A 19,840-nucleotide genomic window follows, 5' to 3' on the forward strand; every position below is an offset into this window, starting at 1 on the left:
ACAAGGGGCTCACCAGGTGCCAAGACAGGGTGCCCATGCCACCAGCTGCCCATAGGTTTTCTTTTATTAAATTCTGGTAAACTCCCCAGTTATCATGCTTTGCCAACAGATACCACAGACACTGCTGGGAGTGCTCTGCACCATGTCCAGGGCCTGATTTGGCTGCAGCTGCCTTTCTTGCTCATTTTGGCTGCTCCACCCCACCTGGTGTGACGCAGAGAGCTCTTTCTGCACTTGTCCTCCTCTCCCACACTTAGCGTGCCTAAATACACAAGCAATTACAACAATGCAAATAAAGGCACAAGCACTGAGGCAAGCTTTCTTTACTCCAAATATCAGGCAGCAAAACAGAACTGAAAGGCACTGCAATAAGTCTCCACCACTAAGTCAACCCATCTAAACTCAGACAATGCATTAGGGGTTTTAAAATAACATTACCTCAAAATAATGAAATTGCAGCCCTGTTACATCTCCTGAGACTTCTAGATGGACCCAGATATATATATATATATATATATATATATATATTTTTTTTTTCAGCAGACACCAGAATTTTATCAGACCGCTAATCTTGGTGAAAAGATAGAAGAGATATCTCAACTGACCACACATGACATGGATCAGCCACATCAGGTCACCAGCATAATGTTGCCGGAAAAAGATAAGGGAGATGACAAGAAGCAGCCTCAGCTGCTCACTCTGCATCATTGATAAGCAATACATCCTTCTTCCCTGGTCTGGGTCAACCCCTTGCAGTCACAGTCCACTTTCTTATCCTGCATCTTCTGCAGCTTGCAAGTTAGATCCTTGCAAATATGACTTGTAATTACCAGAAACTATTATCAGGGGCTTTTTTCTTCCCACCTTTAGAAAACCAGTCATTATAAACAGAACATGTGGCTGAAAGGAGACTTCTTCAACAGTGAGAATGGAAGCCACAAAACATTTATAGGTGGGGACAGCAAAACAGTTTCTTCGGTTTTCTTTCCAGTATTGGCTTCAGTCATAAGTACAACTCATTATCTACCAAGGTGCTGTACAACTGAGCAAGTCACACAGTCACATATTTGTTATGACATGCTATTACAAGGATGTCTGAGATGCTGATTAATCTGCTCAAGGTGAGGTGATAACCCACCTTTTATTTCCAGATTTTTGTTGCATTTTCTCAAAAGCTGAAGGCTGGATGTAGATTAATAAATACACACAGAACTATAATGGCTGAGCCGTAGTAAATGTCTCAAGACTTTGTGAATTCCAGTAAAGAGATTATTCTCTCACAGAAATTCAAAATAAAAAAATGAAAATTTCTCATGGAAAAACATTGCTGTTACTATGCGTCTTTTTTTTTTTTCTTCCCACCAATAATCTCAAATAACTGGGGGGGGAGGGGGAAGTTTCATTTTTAAAAGACTTTAAGTATGCAAGAAAATGCTTTTGAAGATTGTTTTTTAATATATAAAGTGCTTCTTTGGGATGGTGGTATTTGAGATAGCACTAAAGAACTGTTACTTTGTTTCAAAGCCATTTCAAGACTAGGGAGAACACTGCATCACATCTGGCTGTTTCCACTAAACTTAATGATGGGGATTGGAATCCTAACCTACTAGCCCGAAACTAAAAATTCAAGCAGTAATTTACTCAAGCTTGAAAAAAATAAAGTTTCGGGAATCCCAACAACTTTAAAAATTTCGGTCACGTACAGAACTGAAATACAATCTATATGTGAGGCACCACATCTATAGGGACATCATAACAAGGCATCTGCATCCCAAGGGAATTGTCACTCGTCACTTTGTCTTCTTTGCCTGGCAACATATCAAACACTTCATTCCCAGTGCCTGATTGACCCACTAAGCATTTGTTGTCCCCAAAGCAGGGTTCTTTACCCAGTGTGCGTACAAATGAGCCAAATTTAGCACACAGAGACGAGATATTTATTATAGAGGTATGCAAATCTGGATGCTGGAATGAAGCCAGCATGCCAGCAAGAAAAGTAAAAGGCATTATAAAGAAAATCTTATCACTGCGTTCATACCCTAAAGAGCCAATTGGTTACATATTTGCATATTGCATTACACAATCCTTTTAGCATATAATGAGCAACACTCAGCTAAACGACACTTTATCCAACAGTCTTGAGATATGCCTTAAAGCAAGACTCAACTAATTGTGTGGGCTTCAAAATGTTTAGAGCGGCAACATCAGTAGTGTCTGCAGTTCGTGATTAGGTGTTTTGCAAGTCACTCTTATCTTTGTTATGTTAGCAGACTGACCTAAAACTTAAAATATTTATATATCTTTAGGTTAGCAATTGCAGACAGGGTTTATTCTTTTAAGTGATGGTGACACATTGACAGTTTGCTTTCTCCATTACATTTAGAATCATTTGAGTTGGAAGAGACCCTCAGGAGCATTGAGTCCAACCATAACCTAACCTAACTCTAGCACTAAACTATGTCCTTAAGAACCTCATCTAAATGCCTTTTAAACACCTCCAGGGATGGTGACTCCACCACTGCCCTGGGCAGCCTGTTCAATGCTTGACAACCTTTTCCGTTAATAAATTTTTCCAAATATCCAATCTAAACCTCCCCTGGCGCAACTTGAGGCCATTTCTTCTTGTCCTATCACTTCATACTTGGGAGAAGAGACCAACACCCTCCATGCTACAACCTCCTTTCAGGTAGTTGTACAGAGCGATAAGGTCTCCCTTCAGCCCCCTTTTCTCCAGGCTAGACAGCTCCAGTTCCCTCAGCCGCTGCTCATCACACTTGTGCTTATAAAACACATGCTCTTATTCCGAAGGTTAGCCTGACATGGGGCTTTCAAATTACTGCGACAATTGGCTCTGTCAGTGATGAAGATCCAGCACCTCTGCCAGTATTACACTCAGTGTTTTTTCTAGATTTCACTTCTCCCTTTCCTGACCATCGAGCACGTGACTACGATGCCTCCAGGCAGCCCCGGCCTTGCCACCCTGCAGTGCAGTAGCTGGGAAAAGCGGCCTGGTGATGGCATGTACACTGAGGCAGGAGGCGGTTAGTGTTTGGAGTCTTGGCCAAGCCAGGAAGGCAGGAAGAGGATGGCAGAACAAGCCCTTTCCCCAGCAGCCGCTGCACTCAGCAGGAGTGGGCACCACAGTTCCGCATTAACAGAAATCCGCTCCAGATCAGGGGACTGAGAGAGGAGCAGGGTCTGTTCAGCCTGGAGAAGGCTGAGAGGGGATCTCATCAATGCTTATAAATATCTCAAGGGTGAGTGTCAAGAGGATGGGACCAGACTCCTTTCAGTGGTGCTCAACAACAGAATGAGGGGCAACGGGCACAGACTGAAGCACAGGAGGTTCCATCTGAACATGAAGAGAAACTTCTTCACTCTGAGGGTGCCAGAGCACTGGAACAGGCTGCCCAGAGAGGCTGTGGAGTCTCCTCTGGACACATTCAAACCCCCCCTGGACACATTCCTGTGCGATCTGCTCTGGGTGAACCTGCTTTAGCAGGTGGGTTGGATTAGACGATCTCCAGACGTCTCTTCCAACCCCAACCACTCTGTGACTGCGACTCTGTAACGGCGGCAGAGCGGCCGTTGGCACAAGCAGCCCCGCCCCCGAGGCGCGCGCACCCCCCCTCCCTCCTCGCTCGTGCCGCCTCCCGCCCGGGTCTGCAGCGCGAGAGCGCGCGAGGGAGGGGGCCCGCCGCCATCTTGGCCGCTTTGCGTCGCTTCCGCTGCTGGAAGTAAACAGAGAGAGGGGTGGGAGGGAAGGGAGCATCGACACGGGTGGGACGGGACGGACGGCCGGGCGAAGGAGGCGCTGGGGTCGGCTTCGGCGGAGGGAGCTGATGTGGCCGGAGCGGCAGCGCGGCCCGAGTCCCGGTTAATGCGAAGCGCAGCAGGGGAGCCGCCAGGTGAAGGGACTGGCCGGGGGCGGGCGGCGCGGCGGGACTTTCCTTCGGACCGCGGCTGAGCTGCAGATGCAGGGAGGAGAAGGAGGTCGGAGCGGTGGGGGCGGCAGGGCTTGGGGCTGTCAGAGCCCCGCGGCGCCGCGCTGGGGCTGGGCCGGGAGGAGCCGCGCCCGAGGTGAAGCCTCTCCGGGAGGAGCGGGGCTTAAAACTCACCCTCGGCATCCATACAGTATCGCTGCCTCGCAGCTCTCTCGTAACAACAGTAATACATTGTAAACTTTGCATTGTTTTCAGCAGAGCTGGCTGTTCTTGGCGGATTAGGGTTGGGGGGGGGGTCACCCCCTCGTTCGGAGTGTTCCTCCCATCAGTGCACGCACTCCTTTTATTTCAGGAGCAGCCTTACTTGAGGTGTAAGAAACGCAGCGAGCACAGTTACACTTATTCGTGACCAGGCGTTATCAGCAGGGTATAAACAGCCGTGAACGGTTGTTCTTAGTTGTTGGTTGGTTGGGGTTTTTGACTGCTGTTGTGTTCCGGATAAGGTCTGCATCTTCTTCAGCAATAAAAACAGTGTTAAGCGTGTGCTTGGCTCCTCCTCCTACTTGATGACTGAACTATGTGGTTATGGTTGAACGTGACTGTATTGCAAACAAGGGGGCGTGGGTTGTGCCCAGATGGGGAGTTCAGAAAGAAGCTATTATAATAGGTTGAGAAATTTCCTTGGAAAATCTTAAGGAGTCAGGCATCCTGATTTCGCACAGCTTTCTGTCCTAGTAGAGTTGTGGGCTGTTTTGGGGATTGGTTTTGATTTTCTATTTTTTTTTGTTTTGTGGGTGGGGAGGGGAGTGTTGTTTGGGTTTTTTTTTGTTTGTTTGGTTGGTTTGGTTTTGTTTTGGGGGGTGTTGGTTGGTTGGTTTGTTTTTTTCTCCTTTCTGTCAAGATCTTAGATTTTAAAGCAAAGTTGCAGCAATTTGGAAAAAACGATCAACAATAAGTGAGTGTGTCCTGAGTATGGTGGAGGGAGTTAAAAGCAAGATTGATGGTTCAAGTGTTGAAGTGATAAACAATCATTGTTTGAGAAATAGGTTGTACCTGTACACTAATACGTAAACATGGAATTTCACACCAGTGTCTTCCTCGTTGAAAAGTTATTTCTGTGGGCCTTGGATTTAAAATGGTTAGAGCTTTAGACTATCAGATACATAAAACAAAGTGAACTGAACTGCCTAATTGCATTTGTCTGTTCCTATATTAAATTTGCAGAAAGGTTTACTCTCTTAAGTGGCATTTTTATATACATAATTTTTAGGTTATTCTGCAGACTTTTATAGACAAATATGCATTATTTAAATTTTGTATTTGTTTTATTGTTAGGCATGTTAAGAGGTTGGAACCAGTTATGTTTTTAAAAAGCTATTCCAATAAATGTTGAAGCAAGATAACAAAAATTAGTTGAACAAATTAATTAGAAATTAGATGACAAAACAGTAATATAATTGTTAAAATCAGGTTTTAGTCTTGAGTGTAGGCTTTTCTTTTTCTGTTTTGCAGAAGTTCCACATGGCAGTATTTTTGAAAACTTAGGATTATTCTCTCTTTTCAGTTACAGGAACATCCAACATGTCAGTAACAAAAGAAAATTAACTGGAATTGTCTTTTCCCATCCCCTACTTTTCAAGTCTTAGAATATACAACATCTTATTTTCTTGGAAGACTTTACCTGAAATTCATCGTCGCTATAGCTCTAGTGATGGCTGTGTTGTCTCTTTTCTCTGTCTCTGTCTATAAAAACCTCAGATAGTATCCACAACTTCAGGGTTGATCTGTAACTGGCATATATTAACTACTTAGAACTTATCGAAGTTAGCTCAGACATGCAACTTGTAAGTTGGCCGTTGATGATCTGGTCCACTTCTACCAGCCATATCTCAGAGGTTATTTTTCCGGCTGAAAAATCATACAGTTTTGTCAGTGGCAGCTCACTCCTGTTTGTTTGTTTGTTTTTCCTAAAACAGAAAAAAAAAAAAAAAAAAGTGTCAGATGTAGTGCTCATGTTTCTGGAAAGATCAATTATAATATATATGCTGTGTATGTGAATCAACTCTACTGTACCTGCACAGTAGCCCCTATAATGTGATAAGGGAGAAAATCCAGAACTTGACCCCCCTAATGCAGTAATAAAAGTAGCCTACCTATTCTGGAAAACTTAGGCAGATACATTACCTTATTAGCAAAAGATGAGGAAGGATCTCTGTAGAGGAAGACTTGGAGAGCCCAGTCTAAAAGTTGCCTTGTGTAGTTTTTTACAGATGAGCAAAAGATGGCTTTGGAAAGACTTAAAGATATCAAACATGTAACCCCAAATTTGGCAAGTGAATAGCTTGCGTATGGTAATTGCTCATTATGACCTAGTTGTTCGAACTATCTGTTTAGCCTGAAGTTTAAATAAAATACTGCATTTCAGACTAGCTTATTAGAAATAATATTCTTGAACTATGCTTAGCAGTTATCTCAAACACAAACATTATAGGTTTGCAGTGGATTTGCTAATCTATTTCTTGATTTGTTTTTTTAATTATTCAGTTTTCACAGTTGCAAAATCCAGTTCCTTCATGTTTTTGTTAGTTGCAGATCGTTCTAAGTCACTATGCAGTTTTCTTGCTTCTCTGCCAGTGAAGTTAGTGGCTCAGCAACAGATCACTGTCTCTGGTGTAAAGCTTGTTTCAGCACAGGAGTCGTGTTTTGCTTAGTCTCATAGTCACGATCTGTGAGTCACAGTAAGTAGTTCTCAGGAAGCAATTAGAGATTTTTGCCCATAGTGTTTTCACCTTTTGCTTGCCCTAAGGTGCTACTGGGATTGAAAAATGAAGTTGAAAAAAATCAAAAGACAAATTCTGTTCTTCAGTCTTTCATGTTCAGGTTTGTTTACATCATTTGATGAATGGCTTCAGACCTTAAGTGATACTTTGCTTTTGTCATGTGAGTAGGTAGGATTAAAGTGTTTTAAAGATAGGTAAGGAGGTGCTGGTTTTGAGAAAATAATGTATGATGCATTGGATGATAAACAGTATATATTTTTTCACTTGTATATCTAGCATATTACACTTTGTTTTAGAAAGGACTTCTACACTTTTACGTAGTTGCGGTACATAGCAGGGAAACTTAATTGTCTGGGTCCCAAATTAACTGGGCATATGATAATCTTATATGTGTAATTGTACTTGAGTGTTAAACCAGAATTATTTCGCTGTGTATGAAGCCCATGTTTATCTTATAGCAATCACTGGGGCAGGGAGGTGCTTAGACGTATAAAGCCCAGCCCACCTCCGGATTCTCTTAGCTTTTTAGAGACTAGAGTGAGTGTTTTGTTGTCTAGTGTGAGGTCTTGTGGATCCTTTAGGACATGATGTGCATCTCATTGAAGTGTTTAAAAATAAATGATGGGATGCTAAGTTCAATTGTAAGATGGCGTGTACAAAAGAACGCATTTTGGTCAAAACCCAGTGCTGGATTTATTTTGGCTGTATGTAGTGGTGAGGGTTTTTTTTTTTCCTCTTAGGAATGTAATATAAGGTAGAATGTGTGTGTGACAGCTGTCGCAGAAGTATATGCTACTTCTAATGAGAGAACCTTTTGCCTCAGACTTGCTGAATTTAGTATTAATTTGAAGAAGGTTTGCTGACTCTTCTGTAAACTTTTCTTTTATTGAAACTTGCAGACTGTTACTTTCATAATGCTTGTTTGCTAGTTAGTTGGAAAAATGAAAGCACACCAGCATTCTTGATGAAATATGTTTTTAAGGATACTAATTCAAAATAGGTGCATGTTGAAGTAACCTTTTAAAAATAAATTTAAAAAAAATAAAGGTTCTTCCTGTCTGGGAATAAAAATAGATTGGGCAGACACAACATCTGCAAGATGCAATGCCTACAAACGTGCATACAGTCATTATTTACTTTCTTTTACCTTCCACAGTTTCAAATGTTGTTTCTGGTAAATAGGACCCAGGCAGCAATATCAGTGTCAGTCTTCACAAAATTGTTTAGAAAATATCTTTCCATTAGTAGGAAAGTAGAGCGATAATCAGCAAAATGGTAAAATAAATTAGGTCCAAAGTCTTCTCAAACACAAAAGTGAAGCACTGGAAGGAGAGTGACTCATAAATGGATTGGCACTGTTAATGATTAAATAAGTAATATTAAAGATATCTGTTCAGATTATGTTATTTTTAGATTACCACTTCAAATTTGTTGTTACTTGGGGTTTTGTCCTTCATATAGAGAAGAAAAACTGCAAAAGTGTGGTTACAGGAAAACATGCTTTTTCACCTGTGCAGTTTTCTATTAATATTATTGTTCTTAGCTCTCCTACATTTACAAAATATATACAATTTTTGTTATTATTCTTTTTGTAGAATGAAACGAGGAAGGAAAACCAATGAGGCCAACAGCAGCTCATCTGAAGAGACAACTGAGAAAGAATTCAAGAGACACAAGGTCTTAGATGAGAAAACTGTAGTTACACAGAGTCCCGACTGGGCAAACCTGCTTCAAGACATTATCCTGCAGGTATTTCAGTACTTGCCCCTTCTGGATCGTGCTCATGCATCTCAGGTCTGTCGAAGCTGGAACCAGGTGTTTCATATGCCTGATCTCTGGAGGTGTTTTGAGTTTGAACTGAATCAACCAGCTACCTCTTATTTGAGGGCTACACATCCTGAACTCATCAAGCAAATAATAAAGAGGCATTCCAATCACCTGCAGTATGTAAGCTTCAAGGTAGTGTATTTTGGAGGCTTTTTAAAAGTAATCCTATAAAAATAAAAGCATTTGTTAAACTTGGCTCTTTTTTCCTGCATTTTATTTAGAATGTTTTAAGGAAATATCCCTAATACTTTGGAGGCAGTTTTGATGGTTCATCTGTATAAATATCAAAACATGAGAACTGTGGTTTAATTAATGTCAGTAACTGAAATATTTGTAAGTGGTGGTTGACAATTGTGATCAAAAGATTTTAACATGCTGAAAAAAACATGACTAAATGTTAGGAAAGGCTTACAGTGTTATTTCTGTGGTTAGGTTTGCCAGTTATTTAAAAAGAAATATGCCAGCTCTCAGCGGGGTACGCCTTGTTCTCAGGCCTAGTATACTGAAGAAATGGATTTTCTAAATGGGCTTATAAACATAGAGGTTATCTGCCAATTAATTTATTTATTTGGATATATTTTCAGGACCAAAACTTGGAATAACAGTTCTGAACATATGTTTTAGTTGCCTTAATTCCATTAGCTTGGGATTTTTTTTATTTGGTGCTTCTTTTTTTTCTCTTTTCTTGAAGGATCTTAGCTGCTTAGAATTCTGCCTCAGGGGGTGGGCAGATGTACTCCAGTTCCAATACTAGTGTACTTGTGGGTCCCTGCCTCAGAATTAAGTTTGATTAGGATACATAAATCGGGCATTTCCCTGTTTCACATCCTGTAGGGACTTTTATCTAATATTCATGGTTAGAAAACCTCTAGTGCACTAAGAGTGACTTCAGTACTACTAGTAAGCAGCTAGCCGTTTTAGTACTGAATTGTATGCGATATTCCACGCGTGGCATGTACTCAACACAGCTATATTTCAGTTAACTGAAAAAGTACATGGTATTTGCACAGGATGTGATATCTACTGATTGTACTTGGCTGAGAAATACTGTTTGGTCAGAAGTGGCTTTGTTAATGTCATGGAATTATGTTCAGCAGAGGAAAACCTTTAATATTGGCTTACATACCACTGTTTTGGAAGAGTGCTGTGAAACAGTCATGACTATGTATGCATCAGCTATGTGACAAATTTGGAAAGGAAATTACTTTGCACCAAGGTGGACATATGAGTTGTTCTGAGATCTGTCTGTTTTAGTGTAGAACCATCTGCGTGTGGGTAGCTGGGGCAGCTCTGCCCGATCATGTGTATCACTACTGCTTGATGCGATATGAGATGTAAACTGGTTATCACAAGGTTTGCAGGGTTTTATCAGTGTCTGAATAAAGAAAATTTATAGTGGTATTGGAATTGCCTTCCAGTGTCTGTCTCCAGTCTATGTTGCTTTGCACCAAATGTTTCTGAAGGATTTCAGATGCCTTTCACTGGTAGGGTGATATCCATGTCATTTCTTGCATGTGCCCCTTCACAGTGTTGCAGAATGTTGCAGGGATAATCACAAGAAAGTGGCTGAAAACTTGGGATTTTTTTATGTAGGCAAGGAAAGATTTGGTTGTTGAAAATGTAAGTTTTTCAGCTTGTTTTCAAGCAGAAAATTAAGATTCGTTGGACTTAGGTCAGTTACTGACAAGGTGGTGGGTGTTATGGTAGACTTAAAATTGATGTTGTGATCAAACTTTTCACCATTCCGTAGGTTTGCAAAGTTGTCACGCCTAATGTATGTAAGAGGTTGTTTGTAAAGAACATCTGAGTGTTGAGGGAAATCCACTGGAGGCACATTAAGTGATTCAATTGTGTAATAAGCTGACTAGTGAAGATTTTTTTTTTTTTTTTTAGGGTATCCATTGCACATCTGTTGTGTTATTAATGAGGAAGGCCCCATCCTTTAGGTTCATCTGATAATGCACTTAACTCTTCAGCAGCTCTATGTTGTGAGCTGAGTCATCGTAAAAGGAATCAGCTTCACACAGTAAAGGATTTATACAATTTCCACATTTTTATAAGGAAGAAGGTAAAGAGGAAGTAGGGTAGGCTCTGGACCCAAATGAACCTCCTCTTGCTTATTATTTGATGTGGATAAAACATCTTGGAACAAACTGTTTAGTTGCCTTCTCACCATGCTGAATTTTACCAAAGTATTTAGGAGAGTGGTAAATTTGTAGCAAATTATCTTGGACTTTTGGTATGTATTATTTGGGGAAAAAAAAATTACATTGGTGCATTCCCAGTGAAGTGTTTTGTGGGTTTTTATGACATCACATGTCAGAAGGTAAAGTGGAAAAAAAGTAAAAGTGTATCTGCCTTACTCTGCTTTTTCATAAGGACTGTGTTTGATGCAGTGTTTTCTGAACGAATAAATCTGTTTTGTTTTAAGGTGGACAGTAGCAAGGAGTCTGCAGAAGCAGCTTGTGATATTTTATCGCAGCTTGTGAATTGCTCTCTGAAAACACTTGGGCTGATTTCAACTGCCCGGCCAAGCTTCATGGATTTACCAAAGGTAATTGAGTATGTAAATTTTTCTATAGCAAAGTATGGCAGTTGTTCATACAGTATTTCTATGACTTTATGAAAAGTTTTATTGTAAGAATATGAATCTTTGGTAAGGAAAACTTTATTACTGAACTCTGTTAAAGGGAGGAACTGAGATGATATACTTAGGTTTCACTCATTTTCTGCGTCATGTGAGAACGTAGTCCTGACCTTGTTCTTCTAAATCCTCCTGTCTATTGACCTCAATGTAATAGTGAGCAACATGATGCAAGTCAGGAGGCCAAACGATTCATGTCTGTGTAGTTGTGTTGTGGTACTGTGGGGACTCTTTAGGAGGCAATTATAATTGAAAGAGTGGTAGAGTTTTATCCATGGGACTTGCTGTAGGGATTGTGTCAACAATGAGCTGTCTTTAGAAAGCAATAAGATCATGATTTTCAATACTTTGTCAGATAGTCATATATCAGATCCTTAGGCAAAGTGCACTGTATTTCTGAAATTTTCTGTCAGATTTTTACCTTGCATGTTTACCAAAAATTAGATTTTGTTAGAAGGCATCTAGTCTAGAAGACAACAAATCTTTTACATGTGCTTCTAAAGAATAATTCCTGCTAGTGAGGTAGAAGTTTACTGTTACTGAGGAGCAGAAGAGTGGCTGGGGTAGCCTGGGCTGCTTGTTCTATGGCAATGACATCTCGGATGACTCACAGCCCTAATTCTTGAATCCAGTCCACTTGTATGAGAAGGGCCAGGTACAACTAGACTATTAGCTGGATCTGAGTGATGTCATTGCTGATGATGGCAACATGGACAACACAGAACTAGGGACAGCCTCAGGAAAGGAAGTAGGCTATAGGATTTACGCAAGGTTAGCTACAGAAGGATTATCAGTTATCCTTGGCAGTGATCACAGCCACGTCATGTAGTTCCCTTGAATATGTATTTTTAATCCTTAATTTTCAAAGAGGCTTTCCACATCTTTAACTAGTCTTTGTATGTCTTTTTTTTCCTTCTTTGATATGCTTTGGGATGTGACTCTAAGCAAACCTGAACATAGTGAAGACATTCCACAGTCTAAATGTGGTAGAAATACTTTGTCCTTTCAGCTCTTGCATATTGTTTTATTTCTTAATCTAAATCCTGTTTTAGCTCTCTTGGTTTTCACTGGAGGGATATGTTATGGTCCTATTCAGCTTGCTGAATAATTGTTTGTGGTCACTCATGCTATTGTCTTATTTAGCCTCAAAGCTTCTAAAATACCGGCTTCCTTTTATTGTTCCTAATAGATTCACATGTAGCCTTTAAAACATATATTCAAAAGGAATCAAAATCAACTCTAGGCATAATTTGTCTTTTGACCTTTACCACTCCAATAATTTTGTCACTGGCATATAGAACCAGCAGTGATTTAGTTAGTTAGTTAGTTTAATTTTCTGAGACCACTTACGAAACTGTTGTGTAAAGTGTAAAACCGTTGAAATTGTATTTCAGATACTACTGTTTCATTTAAACTTTTTTTTTTTTTTTCCAGTCTCACTTTATTTCTGCACTGACAGTGGTGTTTGTAAACTCCAAATCCCTCTCTTCACTGAAGATTGACGATACACCAGTAGATGATCCATCTCTCAAAGTGCTGGTGGCTAACAACAGCGACACACTCAAACTGTTGAAAATGAGCAGTTGTCCTCATGTTTCTCCAGCTGGTAAGCCACTGTGTTTTCTTTGATTGTTTGGGGTTTGTTGTTTGTTTGTTTGTGGTGTGTGTGGTTTGTTTTTAATTTATGCCTTAAATTCTGTCTGAAACCATTAAAGCCCTGAAAAAACATGGCTGAGGTAAGAGTGAGCATGAATGCATATCTACAGCAACTGCCACTGAACAAAATACTAATTCAACTGTTTGTCAGTCCATCCATCTCACCACTTGCCTTGTGACTACTGAGCTAACAATAAAATAGCGTGTCCCTTCTGAACAAAAAACGAACCTCTTGTGGAACTTAAAAATGTATGTATTGACTTGATAGTCACTGCAGAAGTAGTGCACTATTAAAGTATTCCAGTATAACTAAGCCATTTGGAAGTAGAGTTCCTCTTCTGCAGATCATTATGTATGGGTTTTGAGTGTTGCAATGTCCTGGATTATGGTTTAGCCTTTCTGAAAGAAAGCAGTTTAATCTTTTGCTGGAGGGGAAGTGCAGATTAGACTGAGTTGTGCAGAACTTCTGCCGTTACCAAATATACTTCATTAACACTCTAAGTGTGTTTGTAGCAAGAATGAAGTCAGCTCGTATCAGAAGGAAAGCATTCAGATTGTTGAAGTTCATAGAATTAACATTTTTGGAAGGTTCATGCAGTGCACAGCAAATTTAAGATTAATTCACATCCCATCACCTTAGTACTTAACAGTTTTTCACTGAGAAGTGGAAGAGGAATGAGATGCTGGCAACTTCGTAAAATTCCTCTTCTGAGGATAAGTGGAAACATATGTAAAAGTCACCAGCAGGACTCCTAATATCTGTGGAAAATGATACTGTAGCAGAGACCATGTTCCTGTAGTGATAGCAAACAAAGCACGAACTTAAAACCTTTTGCAGTTGTAGCTCTTGAACAAAAACATCGTGTTTGGTTTTGTATAAAGAAGTCCTAAAAATGCTGGTTTGTTTTACAGCAGATCTGTCCAGCAGTGTGTTCACCAGTGTGTTCACTGGAATGTTACTTCCTTCAAAGCTTTGTAATCATAGATAGGGGGTCGTTAGCTTGAGAGACTGTTTTTCTGAATTAAATTTTGAGAATCCTTGTGTCTGAGAAGTACGGGAGCCATACTGTGTCCTTCAGGAGGAACAGGCTGCTTCAGCAGTAATTTTTAGCTAGGAAAAGAAAGCAATTCCCAAGAATGCTCAGCAAAAGGCAGGAGAACTTGGTTGCTTAATTTGGGTATGGGTGTGCCCTGTGATAGAGAAAAAAGTGGAACAAACTAAATGAGCCATTATGTGGATACTTGGCTGCAGAGCATGCAGGCTTCAAAAAACGGTACTCTTGAAGGAAAGTGAGAAACTGTGAGCCCTGAGACTTACTTGGATTTTTTTCAAATGGGAATATTATAATTAGCGGGCTGCTATAAATGTGGAAAAACCTCAGTTGAACGAAAAGGGCCATGAGTTATGCAAAACTAATTACTTATCGATGCACTTAAAATAGTGAAACAGGCCTTCAGATTGCAGTTGGGTGGTCAGAAATGCTCGTTACTAGTTTAGTGCTTAAGAAATTTGTTAGTGAATGACAGGGAAGACTAATGCAAGTAGTGCAAGAGAGACTCCACTACTGCAGGAATAAAGAAAAAGGATTCATATTAAACTCTGAATTTCTTACAAAGGATGCTCTAAATAATCCCTAAATTACTGTACAAAGATAAAGAGGCCTGTTTGGGTTTGGGCTGGAGAAACAAAGGCAGTTATATATTTCTGATCTTTGTGAGCATATTGGTAGCTTCTTTGATTGCTGTTAACCATATGAACTGTAACTTGCATTAGAACTGCAACAGTACTTTGTAAAACAAAACAATGGTTATTTTTAAAATCTGCATTGATGTGCTGTTGTTTATTACCTGAAGTGTTAGCTATTGGAACAGAGGGAACTGAAAGCCTTTCTGTAAGGCCTGTGTTTCTGCTCTGAATGGGGAGGTTGTTTCCCTTTGAATGGGGAGGTAGAAGAGAATGGTGGATGTGGGGTGTGTCTGCATCAGCAGTTTAGTTGAGGGATTTTTTTTTTTTATTTTTTTTTTTTTTTTTTTTTTTTTTTAGTCCAAATCTGTGCTGTATGATAGCAGAGCGATTTACCTCTCTGTGTCACAAAGGTTTAGGTAGTGCCTGGGGATGTTCTGTGAACAGCACAGGCTCCAGGCAGGCTCTCCAGTAACTGTTTACACTGTATTCATTGTCAGTTCTATATGCAGGATACATTATTTAATTGACAGTATGCGATGTGGATATCCAGTCTTAGACCAATAAAAAAACGCAGCAAGTTGAACCCCTGTTCTTCCCTTGTTGTGTTGCACTAGTCAATAATGTACCCTCACAGTTAACAAAGATTATTTGTTGAAGAATGGCAGTCTGGACAACAAGCTGCTTTGGATGCTAAATTTGTAGCAAGTTGTTTTCTGAAACTGTGTAGTGATGAAACAAAAACATCAATCTTGAAACTCTCTTTAAAATATTTAATGCGTCAACAGACCTAGTTATTGTGGAGCAGCGTGCCTGAGTTTGCGTAAAGGGAGTGGTCATAATATGTGTTGCAGGAGTGGAGTATTGCTGTAAGAATAACTGTTATGATTTAAGGACTGGAAATGATCTCTGGCATGTGTAGAAGGTACACAACAACTGGATTTTCACTTCATCTTGGATGCCATCCCCTGCCCCCTGAATGAAACAAGGAGAATGCTTATAAACTGTTTTTACAGGAAATAGTTGCTATAGGAGTTGGGTTAAAATTCTGTTTACCTAAATACTGGGGGTTTTTTATTCATCTGACAGACTTTTTATATTTGAAATTACAGTATTTGATATTGTTAGAAGGGCATGTGTTCTTGAAGATCCTCAGGTGGAAAATAAATACTTTTTTGGTGTATATATTAATGCAATATTTTTACAGGGTTGTGGGTTTTTTTTTTTTTGAGAAGGTGTTTTTAGGCTCTGTATAGGCTTCTAAGTTTAATAACTGCATCTTAATATCACTGCTGTCTTTCTGTATTTATTCCCCCTGTGTCAAAGCTGTGGTGTATTGAGCTCAGGTTTTTCAGTTTTATATTAGATGCTACATTCTCATGTCCTTTATTAATGGAAAGACCGTATCCTGAATTTCACACAGTTTTCTGGGTCACATGAAAATACAGAGGCCTGTGTGCTTTTTGATTTTTGGGGTGTTTTTTGTTTGTTTGTGGGTCGTTGTTGTGGTTGGGTTTTGTTGTGTGTGTGTTTTGTCGTTTTTTTTTTGTTTTTTTTTTTTTTTTTGAAGTACTGTTAGCAGTATGATACCATGGCTTGTAGCTGCAAATATGATGAGTGGAAACCTTACAGACTGAACTGAATTCTTTTTGTTAATGTCTTTATCTTCTGTGAGCAGCAGGTTATATTGATTCATTAAAGGGAGAGTCTGAAACTAGCTGTTCTAGGAATTACCACTTCCAGTTTTTACTGTTTCACTCTTTTGCTGTTGCTTTTCCAAATTTCAATATTTACACTTCACTAGAAAGAACGAATACTGACAGCAGCAAGTTCTGTATTTAATTAAAATCTAGCATTCATTTGATGTTTGCCTTCCTCAGGTGACAGAGAACAGCAGAGGAGGACAGCAGGTCTTCTAGACCAAGCTAGGGAAATACTTTTATTATGAGTAAGCCCCTTTTAGAAACATGAAGTTAAGTATACATGCTCTTACAACAGGGCAGAACAGTCAGAGTATGCTATTTATATATTTGTCACATGAGAATCAACTCCCACAGGAAAGTATACAATGCAATGTGTTAACTTCTTTATGTTTCCCTAGCAAAATAGCGATGTTGTTGCGTAGTGCACCTACGGGGTAAGATACATATACAAAGAAGTCACAAGACCATGCTTATGCGAAAAAGATTCATGTTTTGGTTTCCCAGTACGATTTTGTTTTGAAATTAGGTCTTGATTGCATGTTGAAATATGTGGTCTTTGCACCCTCTTGACACACAAAACAAACTCACTCTTAACGTTTCTTGTTCAGTTACTAGTATATGTATCTGTGTAACCCTTTACATACTGTTCTCTTTTCCCAGGTATCCTTTGCGTGGCTGACCAGTGTCATGGTTTACGTGAATTGGCGCTGAACTACCACCTGCTGAGCGATGAGCTTCTGCTTGCTTTGTCCTCTGAGAAACATGTCAGGTTAGAACACTTGCGCATCGATGTTGTCAGTGAAAATCCTGGACAGACTCAGTTCCACACAATTCAGAAGAGCAGCTGGGACGCTTTCATCAAGCACTCTCCCAAAGTAAATTTAGTAATGTATTTTTTCTTGTACGAAGAAGAGTTTGACCCGTTCTTTCGTTACGAAATACCTGTCACTCACCTGTACTTTGGAAGATCGGTAAGCAAAGACGTACTTGGCCGCGTTGGGATGACTTGTCCTCGGCTAGTTGAACTGGTGGTGTGCGCCAATGGATTGCGGCCGCTGGATGAGGAGCTGATCCGTATTGCGGAACGTTGCAAGTATCTGTCAGCCGTTGGCCTAGGAGAGTGTGAAGTCTCTTGCAGTGCCTTTGTTGAGTTTGTGAAGATGTGTGGCGGTCGTCTCTCTCAGCTTTCTATTATGGAGGAAGTTTTGATTCCTGATCAGAAATACAGCTTAGAACAGATTCATTGGGAAGTTTCAAAGCATCTTGGTAGAGTCTGGTTCCCGGACATGATGCCCACGTGGTAAAGTCCTTAAAAGACTTGCGGGCGGATGGAATAGCACCTTAAACCCAAGCTGACCATATTGCAATTTACTGTATACGCTTATTTAATACTACAATTTTTACTGTAATTTACTTAATTGTTTGATTAGAAAATTAATTTTTCATTCCAAAACAATTTATGAACTCCAGAGTCAAAAATAGAAATAGCTCCAAAACCCATTTTCATCCATGCACAAATCTGTTTTTTATTCTGGATTTGTTCTTTTTCATTAACCGTGACCTCAGACTTTTATGGAAATAAAAAATGTATTTAAAATATTGAAATGTACCTGCAAAATATCAGTTTTAATATGCTGTCCTTCTTTAACTTAGATACTGGTATTGAACACAATCAGATTTGGTCTTAAAAAACAAAACCCCACTGAAATGGCATGCTTCTGTTGCAGACTGTAGCATTTCTAAATCCAGCCACTTAGAAGGCCAGATTAAAAGGAGTATTTAGTAGGCTGTGAAATATACACATTCTTGTATATAAAAGGCAAGAGCAATATGCAACAATAGTAATATTTTAATTGTCTAAACTATAAGTTTACTACCTTATTGAACAGACTATTAGATTCATCTAAAATGTATTGCAGTGCAAAGAAATAGTAGTGCAAGCTATCAAAAGTGTGGGGGTTTTTTGTTTTGTTTTGTTTTTTTCTTTTGTCCTCTATGCGTTTTAACGTAGTTCGCTTATGGGGTTTCAGATCTGCATCTAAACCTGTTTTAAGGTATTTTATGTCTAGCTCAGGAAGCGAAAGCATTCTGGGGGAAAATGTAGATACGTTGTATTTAAAAAGACATTGGAGCTAATGAGCTTTTCTTGCACGTTAACCGGTTTTGCAGCATACTGTTAGATGGAATAATGTATAGGTAATTAAATGAACCCTGCAGTGCTAAATGTGATGACATGCATGTGAGCAGTGTGAGACAAGAAAGTTAAAATCTGAATGGTGAGCAAGAACCTTTTAACAAAAATCTTAGGCCTTTTGGCTGCTTTCAATTTGAGAGAAATGACATTGTAACAGTTGCTTAAGCTGTATAAACTAATTGTATAGTGTAAATCTGTTTCAGAAATGTTTATGTATAAAGTGAATGATAGATGATCATTTTGTATATCTTTACTTCAGCTAGTTGAATCATTTCATAATATTTAAAAACCTAAAAGTAGTAAACTTGCGTGAAGTAGAGCAATAGACAAAAATTTGTTTTGAATATTTGGTAAATCAGTTTTATTAAAGAAAGTTTTTTGTCTGTAGGTGGTGTAGGCAACGTTTTGCCTGTGATCTGGATGTGGCTTGTGGTTTCATTTTTTACCGCCAACAGTTACGTTATTTTCTTTCACATTATTGATCAGTAACACTAAAGTATTCATGCGACTGCTGAATGTGTTGGAAAGGTGCTGTCGGCCACCAGCAAGGCAGAGCTGTGCCAGCTGTGGGCTGTGCTGCACTTACCTGCTGGCCGCTTCTCACCTGAGCTGTTCAGCTAGTGCTGGTAATATAAGTAGATTTTCTTCATTTCTGATTTCAGTAATGTTTCTCCAAATGTATAGTTTAAGTGTAATACACTTATGAGCATATTTAAGTTCATAACTATATTTTGAGCAAACATTGCTCAGCGGACTGGACATCTTTATTGGGGAGCTGTATGTTTCTGTAGAGCTTTAAAATTGAAATACGCAATTTTTTTGTATTAGAATTTGTTAAATTAATGTAATACTATCATTTGCTTTTATTTGTATAAAAGGTGTCAATATACTTAGTCCGTAAAAGTAAAAAAGCTCAGTGTTTTTTATATTCTGACTCTTGGAATTGCCCGCATGGTAAAGGTGGAGTAACGCTACTAATCTCATGAAGAGGACCTGTTTTCACTAAACTAAACTAATGTGCGAAGTAATATCATTAGTAATGCAGCTAAAACCTCTTTGGACCCTGACTGCTGGTGTCCTGACGTTGGCAAGGTAAGTTGGTCTGTTGCTCGCTGCTGTGGTGGTGGCAATAACCAAAAAGCAAGATGCAACCAAAGTACCCGAGTTCCCTCGATGTTGGAATTAAGGCTTTGAGGCTCAGCGTTCTGCTGCTCAGAGAGACCTCTGTCAGGTGCCAAGGTGGGGAACATGTTAGTAGTTGAAGGCTTTATGCGTAGTTTTAGTGGAACTGCTCTGTTGTCTTGCATAGACTTTAAGAAGTCTTTCGTAGATGCAACACAGTATTTTAACAATTATCAGAATGTTCTAAGGATAAGAAAACCACTTGAAAGCAGTTGTCTCTCTCTTC

The 19,840-nt window shown here is 39.5% G+C and overlaps 1 protein-coding gene across 1 annotated transcript; it reads left to right on the forward strand.

Annotated features, from left to right (window-relative positions):
* The first annotated feature begins 3,719 nt into the window (after nucleotides 1-3,719).
* FBXL3 (F-box and leucine rich repeat protein 3) lies at nucleotides 3,720-18,853 on the forward strand. Its single transcript, XM_082050607.1, has 5 exons — nucleotides 3,720-3,908; nucleotides 8,320-8,683; nucleotides 10,983-11,105; nucleotides 12,630-12,801; nucleotides 16,899-18,853. Exons 2-5 carry the CDS (start codon nucleotides 8,321-8,323, stop codon nucleotides 17,540-17,542), a joined length of 1,302 nt encoding a protein of 433 aa, XP_081906733.1. The 5' UTR covers nucleotides 3,720-3,908; nucleotide 8,320; the 3' UTR covers nucleotides 17,543-18,853.
* The last annotated feature ends 987 nt before the right edge of the window (nucleotides 18,854-19,840 follow it).

The sequence above is a fragment of the Streptopelia decaocto genome, assembly GCF_964273445.1.
Source record: "Streptopelia decaocto genome assembly, chromosome: 1".
NCBI lineage: Eukaryota > Metazoa > Chordata > Aves > Columbiformes > Columbidae > Streptopelia > Streptopelia decaocto.